The 23,458-nt window shown below is 49.5% G+C and overlaps 9 protein-coding genes across 9 annotated transcripts; 4 read left to right on the plus strand and 5 right to left on the minus strand.

Moving 5' to 3' along the window:
- Positions 1-1,310: 1,310 nt before the first annotated feature.
- Positions 1,311-2,255, plus strand: VC83_04271 (uncharacterized protein; the record flags this gene model as incomplete). The annotated part of the gene is made up of 3 exons (XM_024467906.1): positions 1,311-1,627; positions 1,816-1,968; positions 2,174-2,255. 3 exons carry the CDS (start codon positions 1,311-1,313, stop codon positions 2,253-2,255), a joined length of 552 nt encoding a protein of 183 aa, XP_024324647.1.
- Positions 2,256-3,031: 776 nt separating this feature from the next.
- On the minus strand, positions 3,032-4,536 carry RPS0 (structural constituent of ribosome). Its single transcript, XM_024467907.1, has 2 exons — positions 4,278-4,536; positions 3,032-4,203 (listed from the first exon to the last, which is right to left on the minus strand). The coding sequence occupies exons 1-2, from the start codon at positions 4,445-4,447 to the stop codon at positions 3,456-3,458; spliced, it is 918 nt and encodes a 305-aa protein (XP_024324644.1). The 5' UTR covers positions 4,448-4,536; the 3' UTR covers positions 3,032-3,455.
- Positions 4,537-4,549: 13 nt separating this feature from the next.
- VC83_04273 (uncharacterized protein) lies at positions 4,550-5,741 on the plus strand. The gene is made up of 2 exons (XM_024467908.1): positions 4,550-4,777; positions 4,829-5,741. Exons 1-2 carry the CDS (start codon positions 4,732-4,734, stop codon positions 5,686-5,688), a joined length of 906 nt encoding a protein of 301 aa, XP_024324645.1. The 5' UTR covers positions 4,550-4,731; the 3' UTR covers positions 5,689-5,741.
- Positions 5,742-5,860: 119 nt separating this feature from the next.
- VMA6 (H(+)-transporting V0 sector ATPase subunit d) lies at positions 5,861-7,260 on the minus strand (the record flags this gene model as incomplete). Its single annotated transcript, XM_024467909.1, has 4 exons — positions 5,861-5,944; positions 5,998-6,893; positions 6,944-7,032; positions 7,082-7,260. The coding sequence occupies 4 exons, from the start codon at positions 7,258-7,260 to the stop codon at positions 5,861-5,863; spliced, it is 1,248 nt and encodes a 415-aa protein (XP_024324650.1).
- Positions 7,261-7,363: 103 nt separating this feature from the next.
- NOP58 (Nucleolar protein 58) lies at positions 7,364-9,319 on the plus strand (the record flags this gene model as incomplete). The annotated part of the gene is made up of 2 exons (XM_024467910.1): positions 7,364-7,488; positions 7,576-9,319. The coding sequence occupies 2 exons, from the start codon at positions 7,364-7,366 to the stop codon at positions 9,317-9,319; spliced, it is 1,869 nt and encodes a 622-aa protein (XP_024324651.1).
- A 500-nt stretch (positions 9,320-9,819) lies between these two features.
- Positions 9,820-11,540, minus strand: VC83_04276 (uncharacterized protein; the record flags this gene model as incomplete). The annotated part of the gene is made up of 2 exons (XM_024467911.1): positions 9,820-11,067; positions 11,124-11,540. The coding sequence occupies 2 exons, from the start codon at positions 11,538-11,540 to the stop codon at positions 9,820-9,822; spliced, it is 1,665 nt and encodes a 554-aa protein (XP_024324648.1).
- Positions 11,541-12,412: 872 nt separating this feature from the next.
- VC83_04277 (uncharacterized protein) lies at positions 12,413-14,306 on the minus strand (the record flags this gene model as incomplete). Its single annotated transcript, XM_024467912.1, has 3 exons — positions 12,413-12,561; positions 12,611-14,021; positions 14,094-14,306. 3 exons carry the CDS (start codon positions 14,304-14,306, stop codon positions 12,413-12,415), a joined length of 1,773 nt encoding a protein of 590 aa, XP_024324649.1.
- Positions 14,307-14,675: 369 nt separating this feature from the next.
- Positions 14,676-15,800, minus strand: VC83_04278 (uncharacterized protein; the record flags this gene model as incomplete). The annotated part of the gene is made up of 1 exon (XM_024467913.1): positions 14,676-15,800. One exon carries the CDS (start codon positions 15,798-15,800, stop codon positions 14,676-14,678), a length of 1,125 nt encoding a protein of 374 aa, XP_024324642.1.
- A 230-nt stretch (positions 15,801-16,030) lies between these two features.
- Positions 16,031-20,393, plus strand: VC83_04279 (uncharacterized protein). Its single transcript, XM_024467914.1, has 3 exons — positions 16,031-16,599; positions 16,756-19,091; positions 19,141-20,393. Exons 1-3 carry the CDS (start codon positions 16,443-16,445, stop codon positions 20,305-20,307), a joined length of 3,660 nt encoding a protein of 1,219 aa, XP_024324643.1. The 5' UTR covers positions 16,031-16,442; the 3' UTR covers positions 20,308-20,393.
- Positions 20,394-23,458: the final 3,065 nt, after the last annotated feature.

A 23,458-nucleotide genomic window follows, 5' to 3' on the forward strand; every position in this document is an offset into this window, starting at 1 on the left:
GTATTAGCTGAGTGCTGAGGGTGCTGAGGTCTAGGGGGAAAACGTGCCGCGGGGAGCATGATACTTGCCCGAAAATTTGTACTGACTGTACTGTAACATGCATGGGGAAGACTCTGTGTTCCCATAACACAAAGCCACAAAGGTTTTTTGATACCGCAGTTGTATCACTTAGCCTATCACAGCAGAAAATGGCATTTCCAAGCTATCTGTTTGATGGGTTCCGATCGGACATTACAAAGTGATGTCAGGGACGAATTTATGTTTTTTTCCATTAAAAAATTAAATATTTTGGACACACAATTCGCCCATGCCCACGCACAGCCCGACGATGCATTTCTGCCTGACATCATTGATTATTCTGTTTTCCTGGGCCCTTGGGATTTCCCATACATTTCCCACAAATGTCCCCAATATCAATATCGGGCATGTTAATATCAATGCTGAGACAACAACCTTCATAGGATCTTCCCACATTCTCCCATTCTCCCACTTTCCAGTGCTGCTTTATCCAGCCCGACTAGCGTCACCGCGCTTGAAGTGTATCATCGCCTTAATCAAGTCGCCTCACAACTTTCGCTCCCTGAGACCAGCATCTGACTGGACAATGCCCGTCTACCGTCCCCCCCATCCCCTCCCCTTATCCACCAATACCAGGTGTGCCGACGGAGCAAAACTCGAATGACGGCTATCTGTGATCAATAGAAACTGCGTCTGAGACCAATCCCCGTAGATGGCGTCAACCAGGGTGCTCCGGGGTCCATGGCCGGACCACCACACTTACAGGAAATAGGACCTTGGAAGGACGGGAACGGCGGCTAAGGAGAGCGGAGCTTCCGGAACTGAGGAGGAGGATGGGGGAAGGGGGGTGTTCAGCCTATCTCTGGAGTCCCTCGAGCGGGGTCAAGAGTATGACACGAGGACACAAAGGGAAGGAATAGGGTCAAACCTATTCAACCTTCCTCCATCGAGCCTGTCCCCGAAGCGAGGAAGAATGAGGAAAAAGTATAAAAGGGAGGTCAGAATCCTCGATGGAGGACTTTCCTCCTTCCTTTCCTAACATTCACATACCCGTTTGCACAGTAACTACCCAGAGCACATACTCTTTCAAGCACCTTACTCACACACCTCGTCGTCTCACCAGCAAACAGAAACACCCACCACCCCACCGCTATCACATACTCTTGTCTATACACCAAGGTTATACCAAACCTCGGTTCATCTAACATCCATATTCCAAACGCTATCATCCCTCCTGCCACCGTTTCTCAAACCGCACAGTTTCAATTTATTGTTTCTATCAAACCATCAAAATGGCCACTTACACTTATTCCGTCACCTCCCCCATCGCCATGACCTCCAAGTCGCAATATTATCACCCTGCACCTATTAGCCGCAGCTACGCCGTCTCACCACCAGAGACCGCTGATTCGGTCACTTCCGGCTCAGCTACTGGGCCATCATACTCGGTTTCTGGATACAGCACTACTCCTTCCTACGCCAGCAGCGAGTGCGAGACGAGGAACTCAGCGAACGGAATCGATCTCCAGGAATACGTCAGCGAGCGATTCTCCAACATGATCTTTGACCCACTTCCGCTGGATCGCAGTTTGGCGACCCAAGCACAGGCGTGAGTTCTATTTTCTTTTGGGGGTCTCGGCGCATTACCCCTAATTACCCCGCCATTAGCGAAACTGCCCCCTTTTCACTTCCAGTGAGAATTCAACATTTTGGATTCTGTAGCGCGCGGAAAAAGAGATAGCTGATTGATAATTTCTCTCGGCGAAATCTATGAATGCATAACTGACTAAATTACAGATCCGGCAAACTCAACAACAAGCAGCGCGAGATTGAGGAGCTGCGCGCAAAAGCACAGGCTCGTCTGGCGAAATCTCGCGCCAGAATGCAGACTGGATTCCAGGATGTCAAGGAGGTGAAGAGGGATTTGGAGTGGAGCCAGAAGCACGTTTCGTAAGTTTTACCGTTAATTTGATCTGCAATCTAGAACTCTATTGTCCTGGAATGCTGGTTTCACCGGTTTTGGACCGTTCCAAATGAGACCTGCGAAATTCTACCAGTTGCGATTCAAATTGCAACGGATAGAAAGAACAGAATCTCGCCGTTTTCAAACTTTCAAAGCAAGGAAAGTTGAGAACATAGCTAATGCCATTCCCAGTGCTCTCACAAGCAAAACCTCGCGAAAGCACCCCCAAGAGTACAAACAGGCCCGCGCGCGTTACCCATCACCAGAATACTAGGTTTTGTCACCAGGGAAACCTCCTTTTTTCAATCCCTCACAATTGATCTTTTTTTGTTTACGTCGGCGTCGTAAAAACCGTCGTCGTCGCCATCTGCGGAGTGGCTGGCGGAGCGGAGCGGAACACCCCCTCCCCCCGCAAATAGCCGCGCACAACCTTGTCCGGCACACTCGCTGCTGCTTTATCACGACCATTACGAGCTTCTGATTTGAGAGTTAGCGCTAGGGCTGCAGATCCTGCTAGTAGGGGGGAGCTGCGAGGGGATAGCCAGGGGGGGTCGCTCTGGCTAGGGCGCCTGGGCTGGCTTGGGGTGCGGAGGGGTAAAATCGGGGCGAAAATCGGGTTTTGGATTGGCTATTTTTGCTGGGTTTTGAGCGAGAAGGGCGTCCCAGTCGCCCAGAAAGGGTGATTTAGCGCTGTTTCGGGGGGGTTTTCTGCCCTTTCAGGAAGGGATTTGGACGCTTGGGTGGGTGCTTTGCCTATTTGGGCCATTGTATTGATCGATTGGGCGTCTTGGAGGTTCTTTCTTAGTCGTTTTGGTGGGTTAGCCTGTTTATATGACTTTAATGATACGTACTTATTATGGCATTGTTGCCCATGAAACTTCCGGATATGGTGCGTGAGACTCCAAGTTTGGGCTTAGGCTGGTGATACTGGCAGGCTGTATAAATGCACGTGCACATCTCTGGCAGAAAGTAGAGTAAGCAGAATGGATGAGGCTGCTGGCCTCACGTGGAAGAAACTGAAAGGTTGAGGTGTGGTGTGGTACAACGAAAGGGGAAGCTACCCCTAGATAAGCATTCATGATATCGTAGGAAGGTACAGTATATATGGCAGGGGCAAGAAACAGCTTACGGAACATAGCACCCAAGGCAGAAACACTGGTCACATACACATCACACAATGGCACCAAATGACACAAAATAGATGCGGCCGAGGACAGCTTCCAGTAATGCATTATTGCGTAATTCCTCCGACAAGCTTCGCATTCCATATAGTACGCGTCCCAAGACAAAGGAATCAAAACACATGCCAGCACAGGGCTTTCCCTCAACCGCCGAACGAGTGCACCAGCAGCCCAGTATCTTTCCCTCATAAGTGTCAGGCACGCGAATCCTCAATCAGGCAACGACATGATGGGGTAGCAAATCGTTTCTTTTTCTACAGTTTGACCTGTAATAAGACCTAGAAGACAGGCATCTACCAGTCCTCAGTGGCGGCCTTTGGGTCAGCAGCGGCCCAGTCGGTGGTGGTGCCAGCTGGCTGAGCAGCCCACTCAGCACCGGCCTCTCCATCCCATCCAGCACCAGCAGTAGCAGCGGCACCAGTCGCGGCAGCAGTGGCAGCGAAAGCACCTGCAGCTGGGCCGGAGACCTCCCAGTCGGCGGCACCAGCAGAAGCGAAGCCGGAATCGATGGCACCGGCTCCAACCTCCTCAGCACCCGGGGCCTTGGCCTCCTCGGCGATCTCCTTGTTCTCCTCGGCCTCAGGGTCGCGGTAGAAGTAAAGGTCGACCATGACGTCCCAGTCGGCCTCACGGTTGGCGATGGTACCTCTCAGGCGGAGGACCTCACGGGCAAGCATCCACCAGACGAGACCGATGGAGTGGCGGGCCTTGTTGTTGGTTGGGATAGCAACGTCGACGAATTCAGTTGGGGAGTCAGTGTCGCAAAGGGCAATGACTGGGATGTTGACGTAGGAAGCCTCCTTGATGGCCTGGGCATCGGTACGGGGGTCGGTAACGATGATGAGACGGGGCTCCTTGAAAGAGCGGGTGATGTAGTTGGTGAAGTTACCGGGGGTGAAGCGACCGGCGATGGCGACGGCACCGGTGTGGTGGGCAAACTTCAGGACAGCGCGCTGTCCGTATGGGCGAGCGGAGATAACGCAGATGTCGGCGGGGTTGTCGATGGCCGCGATGATACGGGCAGCGAGGACAATCTTCTCCCTAAGCGTACACGTTAATACCAAATTCCAGCGCAATAGCAGAAACTATGCGTAGCATATTAGAGCGTCTCTTACCAGGTCTTGCCAATGTTGATGACATTGATTCCATCCGGGCGAGTCTTCCAGAGGTAGTTCTCCATGTGAACCTGCATGTTCTTGGAGCCCAAGTGGCACTGAGCTGCGAGGAGCATCTCAATGTCCTGGGAGGTGGCATTGAAGATCGGGGGGAGTTGAGAAGGAGCCATTTTGACGGTTGATCTGGTACCTGGTAAGACCGTGGTGTTGTGATTGACGGAAGATGAGGAGGAAAAAGACGTGAAGGAGGAAAAATTCACGATAATTTTTTGGCGATATTCAGTGTGCGTCGGCCCTCGTAGGGTTTCGCGACAAGGCCTGAAAGGGTTTAGCGTTTTGTAAAACCCACTAACCCAAACGCAGGCTAGTGCATATTAACCATTGGCGACGCCCGAGAAAATAGCTGTGTTGATGAGGCCGGGATTCAGGTCAGGAGGAAGTATAGCAACCAGCCATGCCGCCTCAAATACCGTTGCTGGCGCGCTTTGGCGCTCTGTCATGTATGTGGTACACACAATTCTATAATGCCACAAGTTACTAATATTCCGCAGTATGCGCACGACCTGCTGTAAAGCCTGTAGTCGCCGGCCCAGTATCAAAGATATCTGTCGCCAATGCGTCCACGACAAAGCGACGATACCGTGACCCATATGCTTTGGCCCAAGCACGCCAAAGGAAGGCAGCCAATGTTAAGAGGCGGGATGAGTTGAACGCGGAGCGTGACGCCGCCCTAGGCGACCCAGTTCGTGGCATCACAACGCCCTTTGTCGAGTCCTTCAACACTGCCACCCCCATTCAAGGGCTGGACAGGAACACTACACGCCACCTAAACCACTTCGTCAAACCCTCCGAAGTTGAGACAGCCCTGCAGCACTCATTCATCCTGACGCAACCCGTCGTCTCCGAAAACCGAGACATTATCGACCCAGTACGGGAAGCCGAGGAGATCCGCAAGCATGCCGAAGATCACGAGCGAGCCACCGTAGCAGTTCAGCGCATTCTGGCGCTGGAGAATGGAAACCAGAAAGATAGGACGAGAGCCAATATCCGACGTTGCATTGATACCTTTGGCCGCCACAACACCGATGGTGTCCTGAGACTTCGTGCGGCTGGAGCTGCTGAGGCACAGTCGGAGATGGAGAAGACACCCCGTGCTGGTCCAGACACTGGTAGCTCCGAAGTTCAAATAGCCATTTTGACGGCCAAGATCAAGGTCCTTGCAGACCACATGTTGTTGAAGGGGCGCCAAAAGGATAAGGCCAACAAGAGGAACCTCAGACTATTGGTGCATAGGAGACAGAAGTTGTTACAGTACCTCAGGAGAAAGGAGCGAGGAGGTGATCGTTGGCAGAACCTAATTGCGACGTTGGGTCTGACCGAAGGAACATGGAAGGGTGAGATCAGTTTGTAAAATAGCAGCATATGTCGTTAAGGCGCAATGTACAATAAGAATCGAGTAGGTAGACTCGATTGTGAATTATGTAAAACTACCAGTGTCCCATTCGCCTATTGCGCCTATCTCACTGTTTTCTAACCCGTGCAAAATAAAAGCAGGACGACGTATCGAAAGCCTAACTATATGGCTAGAATACGCTGATATAGTTCCCAATCCTTTCCTTCTGATTCTGTGCTATACACTCTGCAATCCAAGTGATATTGCGGATCTCCTGATCATATGTTAGACCTTGAACAACTTGTGATATAAATAGGTTCGACTTACTTGCTCCCGCAGCTTAATCCATGCATATACAATCGAATATGTGAATTGTCTTGTAAAGGCATTCTTGGAAATTTCCATCTCCTTTTGATAGAAGAGATCTTCCAAGCTTTTGGTGTCGCTCCCCGCACCACCGCTCATGTTTCCAGCGCCAACACCACCACCTTGTCCCAGCCCTGTTTGGTCGAAGTATGACTTATAATCCGAGTTACCCTCGACAGCTAGGCGTACACCTTCAATGTCATCTGCTCTCGACAACATCAGAATCCCGTCGGGGAATAACTTGCCAAAGGTTGGGTACAGCTTCTTGCGGTCTTGCTTTGATAGTTCAGTGCCGAACGAGTTCAGCGTAATGTTAATCGATCTGCGGTCGGCCTCAAACTCTAGCATTTCTGACATGACTTCGCTCGTAGGGGTGCCGGCAATATCAGAATCCGTGGTGACAAAGTTGTAGAAGTCCTCCAAATAGTTCTTGTAAAGTGTGTTTCGAACAATTTCAATGTTCAGCTCGTCAAGATCTTGGTGGCTCAGGCTGCCCTTGAAATAAGGCGCAAGAGGTGTCTCGATTAACACGCTGTTGTATAACTCCTCCATATTCGTGGCGACGCAGAGAACCGGCATGGTCTCAAACCAGCCAAGAGGGTGGCATCTCTCCATTAGTTCCCTAGTGTCTCTTTCGTGCAGCGTCCCTGTAATGAGGAGCGCAACATTATCGATCATATAACCGTACGTCAGGTAGTCCATGAACTTTGCCAGCGACCCGACAGCATTTGCTCGCAGATAGCGGAACTCCGATATCAGTTTGTCTGTCGTCTTTGCTGCGAGAGAAGAAGTGGAGGGGTTCGGAGGTAAAGACGAAAGGAAATCCCCATATGCAGGGCCTAGTTGAAGTTTGAGATCTAAAACATCAATATCCTTTCTGTCATGAGTATTATATAGAATGACCCACCATCAATAGTCTCGCACTGTGTCATGTTGTTGTAGTTCTGGCTCGTCAAGAGGCTGTTGCGGTAGCCACGGACGATTCCCTCGATGTAGCTGCCAGATACGTCAGAAACAATCCCGAAAAACTCATAAGACTACTTACCCATTGTTAACATTGAAGAAGAGGCCCTCCATCTTGAAGGCTTGGTGGTTGTTTGAGAGTGGGTGGGTGTTCAACGTCTTGTGAAGCTCCCAAGGCTCCACCTGAGCTACCATCAAATCACGTGACCGAATAAGTACAAACTTTCGCCAATCCGCGCTAGTCCCGTCTGCCTCTAACATTTTGAAAAGTTAAAAACTTCTGGAGCAAGAGCGCTCAGCAAAACAGCTCTCTCCAACGACGACTTCCCCACGCTTCCGGCAACAGCAACCGCCACCCTTCAAAATGACGCTGTTTATACTTACGGAGACGAGCGCAGGATATGCGCTCTTCAAGGCGAAGGACAAGAAACTTCTGAAAAATGAGAACCTCGCAACAGAGGCCGGCACGGCTGAGGGTGTGTGCAGCATGTAAGTTTTTACCAGCAAGTGCACAATGGCCATGATGTTCGAGCCATTGGTGTTGCGCGTTCTTAACTAATGTTCCATTTCTTCCAGGCTCAAACTCAAGACTTTCCAGAAGTTCGATAGTGCCGCTATGGCCCTCGAGGAAGTTGCGTCGTTGGTCGATGGCAAGGTCACTCCCATGCTGGCCAAGCTCCTCGACTCAATCAAGGACGAGAAGAAGGCCTCACTGGCTGTTGCCGACCCAAAACTCGGGCAAGCAATTAACAAGTTGCCATCGGTGACTCTCACCCCAATCTCCGACTCCTCTTCCAACGAGCTTTTCCGTGCGATTCGTGAGAACCTCCCAGCGCTCATTCCGGGCCTCCTCCCAGAGAACATCTCAACCATGTCCCTTGGTCTGTCGCACTCTCTGTCCCGCCACAAGCTTAAGTTCTCTCCCGACAAGGTCGACACCATGATCGTTCAAGCCATTGCACTTTTGGACGACTTGGACAAGGAGCTCAACACCTACGCTATGCGTGTCAAGGAATGGTACGGATGGCATTTCCCTGAGATGGCCCGTATCATCAACGACAACCTCGCCATCGCCAGAATCATCTTGAAGATGGGTATGCGCACGAACGCCGCTACCACTGACCTCTCGGATATCCTCCCAGAGGAGATTGAGGCCGCTGTTAAGGCCGCCGCTGAGGTTTCCATGGGTACCGAGATCACACCCGAGGATTTGGACAACATTCAGCTCCTCGCCGAGCAAGTCGTTGGGTTCACAGAGTACAGACAGCAACTGTCCAGCTATCTCAGCGCCCGTATGCAGGCCATTGCCCCCAACCTTACCGAGCTTGTCGGTGAGCTTGTCGGTGCCAGACTTATCGCACACGCTGGATCTTTAATGAACCTTGCCAAGTCGCCTGCCTCTACCATCCAAATTCTTGGTGCCGAGAAGGCTCTTTTCCGTGCTCTCAAGACCAAGCACGACACACCCAAGTACGGTCTCATCTACCACGCCTCCCTCGTCGGACAGGCGACTGGTAAGAACAAGGGAAAAATCGCCCGTATGCTTGCTGCCAAGGCTGCCATCGGTCTCCGTGTCGATGCTCTTTCAGACTGGAGCGCACAGGGTGAAGGCAAGGGCGATGATGTCGATGAGGAGGAGCGCTCTGCTCTTGGTGTCCTTTCCCGCGCAAAGATCGAGCGCCACCTTCGTGGCCTTGAGGGCAAGCCGCTTCTTCCAAGAGGCGTGGCTGTCGGCCCTGACGGCAAGGCTCTGGACAAGCCAGGCAAATGGGAGCTGAAGGAGGCAAAGAAGTACAACGCTGATGCCGACGGAATCGCTTCCGATGCGCCCGCCGCTGTAGAGGAGAAGAAGGAGAAGTCCTCGATGAAGGACAAAAAGCTCATCCAAGAGGTCGAGTCTGAGTCTGAGTCCGAGGAGTCTGACGAGGATGTTGAGATGGAAGACGCCAAGTTTGCCACCAGCAGCACCCCCAAGGAGTCCAAGAAGGAGCAGAAGAAGTCCAAGAAGGAGAAGACCCCCAAGAAGGGCGAGACCGACGAGAAGAAGTACGGCGCTCTTGCCGAGGCCGCCGGAATAAGCGTGGCCAAGTACAAGCGCAAGGCTGAGCGTGGCGAGATCAAGTTAAACGCCGACGGCACTCCTCTCGTGGTCAGCAAGAAGGACCTCAAGAAGCAACGGAAGGCCGAGGAGAAGGCTGCTGCCGCTGACGGATCGAAGGAGAAGAAGCGGAAGCGCGGTGCCAGCGAGGATGCCGAGGAGGTGAAGGCTGACAAGTCGGAGAAGAAGGAGAAGAAGAAGAGCAAGAAGAGCAAGGCATAGAGAGGGCGAGAGTTACGCTTTTCTTTTTCTGTAATTGCTTGGCGTTTTGTATCATATATGTGCACAGCGGTCGTACATGGATATGGCTGTACTCAATGGCGTATTTAGGGGGTGTATTTGGGCATGAACTCTTAATGAGATTTCCTCAAAAATAAAATTCAGAGATTCCTCTTCATTCTGTCTGCTTTGTTAAATTTTGTGAATTGTTTGTATCTAATGAACGCTTGTACTGGTCTGTCTTGTCTTCAAGCTGCAGGTGTATGTATACTGCACCGAAAATCCACGCAATGCCAAATCTAAATATGATACCGAAGCATCCCAATTATGTGCACAAAATCCAAATGGGTAACCCGGATGACAAAACTCCAGGAAGCAATAATACCCAGTAAGAGAAAAAACTCCATATCCCATTTTCAAACCAACCAGCCCGCGCCGGGAGGACTCAAGACGCTACTCATATCCATTGATCGTAATTCGTAATGTAAAGCCCAGAAACAACACTAATTGTTCTTCGCCTTCCGCCTCGAGCCCTCCCCGCTCATCTCCACGCCCCCAGCCTCACTGCCACCACGACTACTCTGCTTGCTCATCGCCGTGCTTCCCATCTCCTCGGCATCCAGGCCCAGGCGCGCCGCGGCACGCTTCCCGACACCGAACTCGCTCTCGATGCGCTCTTCCCTCTTCTTGCCGCTGAGCCACACGGGATACACTCCCGGCTCGGCGATTGCGGCGGCCAGGAAACGGCGGTCGCCGGGGATGGTGCCCTTGTCGGTCTCGACGTCCTGGTCCAGACTGGCTCCGGGCTTGAGTTGGGAGTTCACGCGCTTGCCCCACTCGATGCGGTTCATGTCTTGGTTGAGCTCGTCGCCGGCTACGCCCTCGGTGAGGTTGGGGCGCATGTTATCGCCCTTTGTGGAGCCGAAGAACTTGGTCATGCTGGGGTACAATGGCGGGGGGAGACGAGGCATCTGGTTCAGCTGGCCGGTGAATGTGGATGGTAGAGTGAGATCAGCGATCACTTCAATTCCCGTTGAGCCAATGAAGCCGCTGGTCGCTCCGCCGATGCCGCGAGTTGAGCGTGTTGTGCGGTCCATGGCTGGGGCAATCAGGGGCGAGTCGGGTGTGGAGTCATTGTTTCGCTGGTCGGCGTCGCCATTGCGAGAACCGTCACTGTCGGATTGGGAGCGTGTCGCTGCTTCGTTGAATTTATGGCGGACCATGTATTTGTGCGCTGCCTCGGCAGCCTGGCGCTCAAGCAGAGACAACTCTTTCTCAGTAAAGAGCTTGTCGACACTGTATAGCGGGTACTCAGGGTCTTGGGCTTTCTCTGTGAATCTATTGAGAGGTGTGTTCGAGCCAATCTGGTGCAGGTCGATTGGCGCACGGCGGCTCGGGACTGGAGACGCCCGGCCGTCGTCGACAGCTCGGCGTTTGCGCTTGGTGGGATCGAGCATTGCCGGCAGATCGTCCAGGTCTCGGCGGTGTCTTGATGAACGCTTCCCAAGAATGCCGCCAGGGCTCGTGGGGTTGAGAACACTGTATTGCGCTGGGTGGTAGTGATATGCATTGGAGTTGTCGATTCCTTCATTGCTTGTCATGTCTCTGTTAAGCTTTCGCTTTCTTTCTGTAATCGAATTTATGAGTCGGTCGCGAATAGTACTGGCGAGAGCCGAATGCTCTCGTCCAGCGAGCTTCGTCAAAAATGCCGAACTGGTATTGAGTTCACTGAAATTGCTTTTGTGCTCGAACTGAGAGAGACGTGTCAGTGATAGTTGAGATTTAACTGAGGGGTTCTTCCACTTACTGCATACGCTGATAAAGCGGCATCTCGACGCTCCATGGCGTCCTGAATCTCATCTCTGAACTCATGGTATATTCTCCCTCCAACGCCTTGGAGATCTCCTTCCTTGACAGACTGGAGGGCTCGTGGGTCGCCCCTGGTAAGTTTTTGGATGACTGCCAGCAGCTCGACAGTTGATTCTTTAGTCGGGTCTTCCACGTAGGGGATTGCATGGAGAATCAAGGCAATGTCCTGCTGAACAACACCCAGTTGCTCACGATAATACTGGTCTTTATTCGCCGAAAACTGCATCGTGATGTCGTTGAGTCGATCAATCAACGCAGTGCGGCGCTTGTCTCTCTTCGAGAGAGGTTGGGCAGGAGGGGCATTGTCGTCTCTGTCTATGGCCAGTGATAGGATCGGAGATTGACTGGTTGCCATCTCGCGATATTCTGCGTCGCCAATTGTTCGAAGCCCAAAGTCTGTAGATATTTGCAGGATGCGTATGAGAGTGTGGTGTTGTTCGTAGCTTCTGAGAATTGGTTTTGATCAGAATCGTGTTGACAGAGCTTCACGGTCGGTGCAGTGATTGTCGTTGCAGAAAACCTGGCGACGGTAATCAAGTTGAGATAAATATATGTTTAATGGAACAAATAAAAGATCCGATCCGTAGCGAGCTATTGTCACTCCTGGCCTTTGTTGTGTTAAAAATATTCCCATTACCAGCGTCTTGAACCGTCTGCTGCTAAGATTCAGTCCTGTGACCATGGCCCTGGTGCGCTTCATCAGATGGATTTAGCGTCGTGTGCGGATTTTTGGTTTGAGCCAATGAAAAGATCGGAAATACCGTTTGTCGCAGCCGTGCAGGCGAGGCTGGCGTGTTCGAGGTAGCGCGAGGCTTCAGCCTCAGAAAAGGGACAATGATAAAAGACTACAGACGATCGAGTACATAGTGGTAGGATTGTGTTTCTATTGTATAGATAATAATCTCTGGTAAATATTATCTGAATTACCTCGTCGCATCAATGACGGCTATTGTCTTGCCATTGATTCATCTTGCCTGAGAGAACTAATAGTACACGCGAGGCTGCACCATATATAATAGAAACCTCCCCAGCCCAACTTTCTGACTATAAACGTCCTGTCCTAGGACTTTGATAGTGTGTCTATTGAATATCTAACGATATCTCAGCATATTCTAAATTTCCAAGCGCCACCGAAATGGCTTTCCAACCCTCCCATTCTAAGAGAGCCAAACCACATAACTCCATTCCTTCTCAGATGCACCATCTATCAAGTCCAAAACAGGCCGACTACTGCGGAGGTTTATCCGCAATAATCTTCCCAAATTTATTGTATACCGGCTGGGGCACCTTGTCTTCCTCTCCCAGTTTCCCCATCTTATCCCCAAAAGCAGCCTCGTCATATTGACCACAAACCTCCTGCCACTCCAGGAACTCGCCTGAACTTCAAGTTAGCCATTATCACAGACTCCCGGGTGGATGCTATACCTTTATCAGTCCACATCCCCCCTTTACCTCCCCTAAAGTCCCACCAATACTCACCTCCTCTCGCTGCCGCCTCTGCAGCAATATGCCCAGTGTAGCTTCGCATATACCGTCTCATCAATGCTCTAGCCTTGGGCTGGTACCACATCTTCTTCCACCACTTATCCTCCAGTCCCGGCGTCCCTGCTCCAAAGAGGCTCAGACTACTTGGGATCTCTGTTCCGGGAACAATGATATTCGTCGCCAGTGCCACATCCGCCCATGGCTTATTGACGGGCAGCTTGTCGACCTCTACAAGTGGGAGATCGGACACTGGGCCTTGAACTGGTGTGCTGTGCAGTTTGAAGGGTGGGGCGGTCGAGTTCAGGTCTTGGGGTAGGTAGATTGGGTGGCTGAAATCGGAGGCGGAGATGCGCGAGGGGGAGTTGACTATAGTGGGGTGGTTGAATGTGACAAATTGTATGTCATCGACACTATTATCGAGAACCTGGAAAATCGAGCTCGAATAGTCTAGACCAATTCCAAAATCGGGATTGTTATTATTCGTAGATCCGGTGTTCGTCAGGTCGAGCTTGTCGATACCGAGTAACGTTTGGTGATCATTTTTAGGATTGTTCCGTATGAGCCACTCTTTGAAAGCGGATATAGGGCCCAGGGAATCCCTTCTGACCTTTTCTCGTTTTAATTCTTGATCTCCAAATATCTCAGAATAGAGGTATTGCGTGCTTTCTTTCGAGGTTCTGGTGTCCAGTTTCAGTTGCGCGTACTGCAACATATCTCTCAGATCTCCAGCTCGTCCCATCATGTTTGGCGAATATAAATATCGAGGCCGGTAGTTTGAAGTCGGCGGCTCGTCCGTGCTGGGTCCGTATGCGTCTTTCGGTATTGGTGATAATGGCGAGGCATAACATGCTGTGTCGTCTGATTTATGATCAATGCATGACTTTTCAGCCCCAAATAGAATCTTCTCCTTGAATCTTCCCGCGCCATACTTTGCAAGTAATTGGGCATTAGACCTTTGAAGATGCGAGTCGAAACGATCAACCATTACTTGTCCGGGTAATTGAAACCATGTCCTCTCATCCACGACTAAAGCCAGGTCACCATCCTGTATTTGTCTGCTCAATAAGAACTTTAGAGTGTCCGTAGTGGCCCCGCCATCTGCTTCATTTCCATTATCGTTTCCATAGCCAATGAGAGTAGGCGGAGGATAGTTCAATATAGCTGCAGATACCAGAGTCTTGCAGAGGGCGACGCTGGGACGTCGGGCTGGAATTATGAGAACAAATTTGTTTCCGTCGATAGAGCCGTTCGAGGAGCTATTGTTGCCGCCGATTCCCCATTTTGATTCCTCTGGTTCCGATGCTGAGTTGCTTGAGGAAAGTGACGTGGAAACGTAGTTTTTAATATGATCCTTTGGAATATAAGGTCAGACTTGACATCCCTCTATAATAACCAAATGCTAATGAGATAGGGCTTTTCATACCGTATTACCTCTCACCATATATGCAGCAGCCAACAATAGACTGATAAGAAGTGCAATGGCTAGACGACCGCGAATACGACCTGGCCGGCAAAGACCACTAATAAACATTCCAGCAAGTGAGATCGGGGAGGACGCAGGTCTACTGCTGCCTCCACCGGGAACGATATCCAAACCATCTTCCATTGCTGAGTTGCCTAAATAGCTGCCATGCATCACGACCCAACAACGATATTTTAAAATGGTGGAAAGAAGTGGCGTGGCATTTCGTGGTGTTTAAGCTTATCACAGTAGATATGTGTGGGGTGACGCAATGGGCCCTAGACAAGGAACGAACGGATGATAATCACGATAAAAGTCGAAAAGGCGGATTCCGCGCACGAGAACCGCAATAATAGAGACGATCACCTTACTTTTCCTAAAATGTAAGTGATAAACATAAAATCGACACCATGGGCAGGGCTGGACGGGAGAAAACTCTGGAGTCATGGGCTGAGCCACGTTGCAATCCATCACCAGTCAGGGCAGCCGTTGTTTAACCTCGCACCATATTTGGTTGTAAATGTTCTGTTCATTTGATCCCGTTTAAATACCACCGCGCATTTTTTGAAGCTGGCTAATGAAGCCGTAGCTACTTTGAGCCTTCGAATCCGTTGCGCTGGCCGTCGGGACCGTGCCTGTCGCTTTCACCTCAGGTTTACTTCTAGCTCCCTTCTCTTGCTCTTGTTGTTCTCGGAGAAGGCTGCGATGTCTATCTTCGACCATCTTTGCCAGGGACTCCACAAATCGAACTCTTGCCTTCTCCTCTGCCGTGCCCTTCCACACCTTACTGAGCTCCTTGAGCTCTTCTACTCTCTTAGCGGCCGCTTCAATGTTGTCCACGGGGTCATCACTGCGGATAAGTATATCGGCAATCTCGTCACGAAGCTTCTTGGAAACTTGCTGGCCCTTCTCCTCGATGCTCTGTGCTTCCGACCCCGGCTCAGCTGCTGAGACTGATAGGAATCCCGAGCTCACTGAGACTTCTGACGGAGGAAATGTCCAAGACATGGCATCGCCGAAAGTCTTGATGACTGTATCGAGTCGGTCCCTCACTAATGTCAGAGTGCGCAACTGCTGGATATATGGAGGGTCGCCATTGGCCGCAGCCTGTGTAGTAGTTGTAGCCACCTTTGTATCTAGCGACATAGATGATTTCCGTCGGGCCGTCCCACCTGTTCCTGAAGCTTTCCTTCCTGGGCTGCTATCGATACCACCGGGAACAAACTTTGAAATGTCCTCATGGAGACCTTCGGTCAATGACTCCGACAATCCAAGCGTCTCGCCGCGCAGTACTTCAACTTCGTATGCCAGTCTACTTCCACTTCGTATTATCTCATCTGTGAGTTGTGTCAAGGTATTCGTAAGTCTCGTTGTGTGTGCGCTTAGTTGTGACAGCAGCGTTTGTGTCTGCGTAGACAGGTCGGCAAGTGGAACCTCTTTGGAGACGCGCTGGGTCGATGTTCGAGCTTTCAATGGTGGCAGCGTCACATTCAAATAGTCTGCCGCATTGAATGAAGGTGCAAGAAATGGATTCAACGTCGGATCTGCTACGTGGGTAGATTTAGGCGTGTATGTCTTGGTGACCAGCGGCTGTGCTGGGCTTTCAACACGTTGCGGAGAAACAATGTTACTCTGCCGCCGCCGGGCAGACTCAGAGTCCCAGGCCATGCTGGACCATAAACAGGAAAGACTGCAAAATGTTCTATAATCTGAAGCGCATTCAATTGAAGTATTCTACGCAATCAGGCAGTTGGTGGCGAAAGACCAAAGTCGTTAACTTAAGCTGCTCGTACGTGGATCCGTACTGTACTCGACTACCCCAGTAAGCTCTTTTGGCCCTCAGCTGTCGTCCCTATTGGCTGCATGCCAGGGCCCCGCGCTGTACCTGATGAGGCCCCCTTTTGAGACAGTGCCCTGGTATAATGCGACGACTGCCTATGTTTCCTCTGGTGTAAGGGTGCGGCTTGTTATCCTCAGACCACAACTCTCGCGACTTTTCTAGCACATTAGGCATCGACTGATGTCCCTTAGTGAAGGCGCTTGCCAACTTCTTGCTGACTCTTGATTCACATGGGCACATCCAGGGACCTTCTTGACCATTACTTCATGGACAAAGATCAGAGTGAATAATGGTCTGGCCCGCTTCGAACTGGCCAGTACATTGTAGCATTCAGCCTCAGCCTCACTCGGGAGATTCTGTTCATCTGCAATACAGCATACTATAATTTCCACTCCTCAGGTGGTTATAAATGATCCTCGTCTTTGATAAATCGGAAACTAAATTGGCTCACAAATCTCAACTCGAACATCATGACTCGGAAGGCCTTCATAGCTGATGTCGCCGCGGCGAGTAACACCACTATTGACGATATTGAACGTGTACAAATCGGAGATGAAGGAGAAGACTTCACCTTCGCTTTCACAACTGGATCAGGTGATTCAGTGCTGATCCAGGCCCTCGCAACCGGTAAGTTCAAATTCTGGTGTAACTTCACTTCTTCTCGGATCTATTCACAGGTTCCCATTATGACCTTGACGTGGCAACCGCTATTTCAAATGATGGCTCCTGTTCACTGCCAATTTTGCACAAACTGATGAACTGCTCATACTAATTTAATGGTAGATACCTCCGCATATCCAAAAGGCAATACCTATTTTCTTGGTGTCGACTCCGTCTCAGCCCCACCAGCTTTTGAAAGGGAACTTCAGAGCATCCAGGGTTCTTTACTCGGCCTCACAGTTCAAGGTCTTCTGGAAAAGACTGCGGCAACTCTACGCTCTTTGGCAACCGGCTCAGAAGAAGATCCGCTATGTATAGACGATGACGATGTTATTATGGGCGGCTCGTTCCAAGATGATCAGGCCACTCACCCCGGCTATGGCGGCCAAGAAGATGTCGAAGATGACGGGGACGATGACGATGATAACGACTGGTCTCCAGGCTCCCCATTTAGTGATATTTTCATGTCATCCACCAAAGTCACATTGGATCCGTCAATATTAAGAGCTATTCAGGGGAAGATAAGACAAGACGTAACACGTGCGAAATTGGCGGGATTCAGGATTGGAATTTTGGCTGGGATGAGAGCTGACTCTACAGACAGCATCCTAAGTATGTCCATTAAAGTTGCACATCTTGGACTCTCAGAGCAGGCTATTGAGGCTTGGGATTTACAGCCACATCAGTACATCGTTCTGCTCATTCACTACGCAGGGCCATATGTGACGTTCCAGAAAGTCATGGACATCGCCGTCCGTCAGCTTCAGATTGAGTTTCGAATTGGGGTCTGCAATCATTATAAACCCTGCTTATCGGACGCTGTGGCTGCGTTTTCAACCTCCAGGCTTCAAGCATCTGATATTCTCTCAAATACACTAGAGCTTGACGAGAATCCAGAGGAGACTGATGATCGCAAGTTCCACGCCCTGTTTATATCCAGTCCGATGAATCAACTTCTAAGCGACCGCTTTCTAAGTCTGCTTAAAATCCGGAAAAACGATGGTCTTGGATGGGAAGGGGCAAAACGTGCCTACAACATGTACCAATCACGGGCAACTATGTCTTCGAGGGAGCCAGTTGACCATTCCATCACTGAAGATATCACCAAGGAAGATCTTCCGCCCATTGCCTCAATCGACCATCTTGAAGACTCTGAAGGCGAAAACTACTCGCTTCCTCTCATCGCGATGCAGTTTTGCCTGCGATATCTCATTCGATGCACCGAATTCTGTTTGGTGTGTCACTCCAAAACTGAGGACAGCTTTGAGGCTCTGAAACCTTACGTTTGTTCTAACCCGCTTTGTCTATACCAATATATGGCATTGGGCTTTGGCCCATCGGTTGAGCATTCTGTGGCAACCCAGCCATACGTCGTCGATCTCCTCGTCAGTTTTGCCTACGCCAGTACCCATGCTCGAAGTATGCGCAAGTATCCTACAGGGATGGGGTTGGTTGTGGCACAACCTGTTCCGAATGCCATTGTGCAATTCACTGAGGGAGCACCATCAACATCACCCCCGAAAGATCCGCCTAGTGGTGAAACCAAAGTACCCGGCATCCATGTCGTTTGTTTTATTTTGGCAAAGAAAGAAGTTGTTATGGATGCCGAAGATCCCTGCGATGTAGTGGTGGGCGACTGGGTAGAAATTACAACTCAGGATGCAACTCAGGAGCCAGGAAGAAATATCTTCCATTTCAGAGTTGCTTCATATACGCACCCTCACATGCATCTTATCAATCCCGGCTTGGAATATGATAACACAAGCTCCGGGGGGATAGTTATGCCTCAGGTAATCCAAGAAAACAACCTTGGAGGCGCGCCTTCCCGAAATAGCACCGCCGCCTCACCCAAAGACCGTATCCGGGTAAAGCTGGCCGCCTTTAAAATGAAATTTGACGACCTCACTGTTTCACAAAAAGATGCAACGATCTTATCACTACTGAGGAATATGCCTTCTATCAACGATATGAGAGCATATCTTCAGTCAACGAAGGTCTCTGGAGAACCCAGCTTTCGCAATTGGGCCGATAGAATGTGTCCTGCTGCTCTGGGCCTACTTCGCTGGATCGTTGCTTCGAACCTGTCATGCATCGTGCAGGTTGACAGATATCCTGGTCAGCCAGAAGCAGATGCTTTGTTCAATAATGCCTCTCGCTTGGGACAAAAGGTTACGAATCTGGATGGGTGGGTTCAGTTCCGCTTTGCCCAGGGTGCCCCAGACAAAGAGCAAAAATTCCACAAAGCCCTATCACTTAAGAAGGGCAGCATCAGCGAGGAGTTCCCCACGCTATTTGCGTGGCACGGAAGTGCTGTTCACAACTGGCACAGCATAATTCGAAGTGGATTGGACTTCAACCAGATCGCTAACGGGAGGGCATTTGGGAATGGCTGTTACCATTCCCAACACTTTCAGACAAGCTTGGGGTATTGCAACGCTCGTGGCGGTGTCTTTCCTTGTGTAAGTTACTGTACTCTTACTATCAAGATTCGACTGCTAACAGAAACAGGATGCCGGATTGAGGTACTGGCCTGGTTCCAATCTCAAGATCGCGCAGGCTATATGCCTGAACGAGATAGTCAACGCCCCTCTGGAGTTTACTAGCAATAATCCCCATCTGGTCGTACAACACGTCGATTGGATCCAGTGCAGATATCTCTTTGTGTTGTGCGGCGAAGTCGTAGGAGCTGCAGGCAAAGGCAATATGCCGAATGGTCCCATCGATTCTAAAGCAGTTCAATACATCAAGCAGGATCCCATGAGAAGAGTCACTGGAGTCAATGGACAAGTGCTTGGGATCCCAAGAAGCGCCTTTCCCCCTTCACGAACATTCTCAGTTGAGAATGGAGGAATCTGGGCCAAGAGGCCTGACCCGCCTGGGAACCAAAAGAAGAAACAAAAGCATCGGTCTTTGGCTAATATCTTTTTCAAGAATCCGGCAGGTGACGATTCGGATCTTACTGATGATTCGGATCTTGATGATATCAATTTCTTAATAGATGACGAAGAGAGCAATTCCGTAGTCAAGGCGAATGCTGGCCCCCAAACCGACTTTATCCCGGGATCTCTCGACAGGTCGACAATCACCCTCCTTGGCTCTCCTTCCTACGCTACCTCGACCGCAACCAACATGTTAGCTCGTGATCTTCAAGTTCTTCTCAAAGTCCAATCCGCAACACCACTCCACGAGCTCGGCTGGTATATCGATGGGGACGCCATCGACAACATGTATCAATGGATCGTTGAACTCCACTCCTTCGACTCGAAACTACCTCTCGCCATGGAGATGAAGGATGCAAACATATCATCGATCGTCTTGGAGATGCGATTTGGAAAGAACTATCCGATGTCACCCCCGTTCGTACGTGTCATCCGCCCACGATTCTTGCCATTTATGGCTGGCGGTGGAGGACATGTGACGGCCGGGGGAGCATTGTGTATGGAGCTGCTCACAAACTCGGGGTGGTCGGCTGTTTCTTCGATCGAGAGCGTCTTGTTACAAGTACGCATGGCAATCTCAAGCACAGATCCGAAACCAGCGAGGCTTACTAGGGGGGGGCGTGAGGATTATGGCGTTGGGGAAGCTATTGATGCATACTTGAGAGCATGTAGAGCGCATGGCTGGGAGGCGAGTAATATGGACGACTTCAAGAGCGGGGTTGCTTCCAGCTCTTAACGAAATTTGATGAGAGGAGTTACTTGGTTAGCTTTATGAATCAGGAATAGATAAGAACCATGCAAATAAATATAATTATTATTGCGAATATTCAAACTCGAGTCTTCCATTTGAATATAAATAAATTGAGTTGCGTATTTATAGAATAAAGCCACTTCTCGGGGTTGCGGCTGCTGCTTTAGGCACCCTTTACCTCTGTTGATGATTGATGATGATGATGATGATATTTATTTACGTCTAGTGGGCCGCAGGTGTAACCCGCGGCCCTAAGACCTCCCAAGGGTATGGGGACGTGCTAAGCTATAGGTTTATGTACAGAGTATGACCTTAGAGAGCAGTTCTTGCGTGTTTACGTAGCTGTAAGGCCCGTTCACTAAGCGCCTTCCCTGCTAATTGGGATGGTGTTAGGTTTGCTAGTAGAGGGCGGTGCCTCAAAGGTTCTCCTAAAAGGTGGTGTATGCGGGACCGGTTGGTCTGGTCCCGCTGGTCTGATGTTATGAGCCACTACAAGTGTGGTGTGTAGTGTGCCCTACGGCCTTGCTACGGAGTTGTAGCTCTATAGCTTAGTAGTAGGTAAATGAGTGTCTTTGACAAAGTATAGTGTCGTTAAAGGGAGTGTAGGGGTGTTTGACCTAGACCCCAACTGCTAGTTTGAGAAAATATAGAGTACATATCCTCTAGGACTATGTCGCATTAGGGTCCTTCCTCTGCTCATTCTGCTGCATCTTGCAGACATTAGTATAATTCCCACACTCGTGTCTTCCCTTTCTCCTTAGGAATGGACTCCTCGAACTTGTAATTGTTCGCAGCCTAGATCTCTATAGGCTGTGGTCCTTCATATCCTTCCCCTAGCTCTAGTTGCTCTAGTACTTATAATAGGCTTTCTTATCGATCCTTATAGATCTCTTTGTTAGGGTGATATATGTCGAAGATTCCTCCTTCTACAATAGCATCCTAGACGTTGTATTTGTAAAGTTTGTCCTTTAGCCATTCTATGGCTTCTTTTTCTGTGTAGTTGCTCTACGTAGTCCCTACTAGTATGGATATTCTAGTTGGTACCTCATTGTGTAGACTGTAACCTCCTAGTCTTGTGTGGTGCCTAGCCATCTTGTTGGTGGCTTTGGCATAGGAATTCCTTAATTGACTATTTCCTAGAGCATGGTTTCCTTAAAGGTTTTTACTGCTCCTAGTAGCTGCTCCTTAAAGAGGGTCTCACTTGCGTTTTCCTTAAACACTTGTAACTGATGCTTCTGAAAGCTAGTGAGCTCTTTGACTTCAGCTCACTAAGTCGTCACTCTTGTCTTTTCCATTTGACGTGTTGAATTCCTTAAGATCCTAAGCATTAGTGCTCTAGGTCTCTTTTTGTTACGATATCAAGTGCGCCTTGCAGCTCGAGTGGGGGTTCAGGGGTGTGGGGAGCTTTCCGGGGTTGGAGCAAAGTTTTCAGTTGTGGAGTGAATTCTCAGAACTGGTCTTGCTAAAGAGAATTCACTCTACAACAACATAGCTGTATATAGATTGAGCCACTTCTCGAGTGCTCCTCTTCTCTTTCCTTTCTTCTCTAGATTGAGTTTAATTCATAATACCCAACTGGCGCCCTATGCCTTGGTGAACCGTGACACTTTTCCCTATAACGTGGCGCATATCTGTCCTCGCAGGGAATTGTACCTGCCCTAACCTTGCTAAGTAGCATTGAGCTGTTTGCTATACTTTCGCCTGCCATTCCCTTTCTTTAGTTGCTTGCAATTTCGCACCATATGTCTAGGCTTGTTACAGTTGAAGCAGAGCCATTCCTTAAGCTGTTGCTCCTTGTTAGGATTGTAGGGTTTGCTGTTAGGCTTGATAGTAGCATCAAGTTCCATAGGTTAAGGCTAATGACTCTTTGTTTGTCTCCTCTTCTAAGTCTCCTAAATGAAAAATGACATTACGATTAACAGACAGAAAACGCGTATGTAGGTAGGGAAATGAGGACATTCACAAGCGTTTGACATCTAGAAGCAGGATTGCACAACTTTAAACCACCTAATGAAGAAATTAGGAGAATGGGGGCAGGATGGGGATGTGTAGGATGACAACGATCTTGTTGATTAGGTGGTCCCCCCTTCTTCTTGAGTTTCATGTTCATAGTGTTAGTTGTTAATCTTCTAAGCCAATTTGATCATTTCCCTAAGGTCATCCAGTTTGTCAGACCTTGGGATTTCGTACTTTACGTGGTCCTTTAGACCTGTGTACTCGTGCGGCCCAAAAGTTTCCACAGGGTCTGTGTGTAATAAGTGGGGCGTGTAAGTACTTGGAGAAAATGCATGTACATACTCTACGTACTTGTACTGATCTACCCACGAAAGTTGTTCCCCCCATTGACTGCAATACACCGCTCCAACTTGTCCTTAAACGAAGCACATAATTGTGTAGATTTCCCATCCATTTTTTTCCCCCATTCTTCCTCAAGAAATACCCGTGCATGAGCTCTCTCAAACTTCCCTCCGTTTAATGGTGTATAGCCATCAACCTGATCCTTGAGATAATCAAAGGCATTTTCAATAGGGTGCAAATCGGGAGAGTTTGGAGGCCAAAATTTCACTCTATAGATTCCCTCCTTCTTCATATAATCTTCCAATGATCGGTGAGCCTTCAAATGAAGACTTACATTATCATCCACAAACCATACTCGTTTTGTAGGATGTAAAGCCTTTACTTTTCGAAAGTAGGGGAAGAGAAGAGGAATAAGAACCATCTCTCGATATAGAAACCAATCAATCCCGCCCTTTGAAACTTCTTGCCCTTCTGATTGCCGTCCTCTACTCCATGTCTCTATATCTCCAAACTCTTGTGAAGCAACTCGTGCCTTTTTCCATTTGCTTTTGCCATTCCGAATATCTGCATTTAGAGTTTCCATATATCCGTACTCAAGAGTTCCAACTGTTGTTGCTCTAACAAGTTCATTCTCTGCTTTTGATTTCCAATATGCATTTATCTCTCGTAGTTTCTGCACATGTATCTGCTTCTCTTCTATACTTTCAGGAATCCATGAACGAGAAGGGCGTAAGATAGAGGTTTCTGAACTCATTGCTCCCCAAAACATAACTTGAAATAAAGATTTCTTCTGTTGAATTGCCATGCTCTCTGCTGTTTGACCCCGTTGAACTGTTAT

Source organism: Pseudogymnoascus destructans, assembly GCF_001641265.1.
Source record: "Pseudogymnoascus destructans isolate 20631-21 unplaced genomic scaffold scaffold_9, whole genome shotgun sequence".
In the NCBI taxonomy this organism is placed as follows: Eukaryota; Fungi; Ascomycota; class Leotiomycetes; order Thelebolales; family Thelebolaceae; genus Pseudogymnoascus; species Pseudogymnoascus destructans.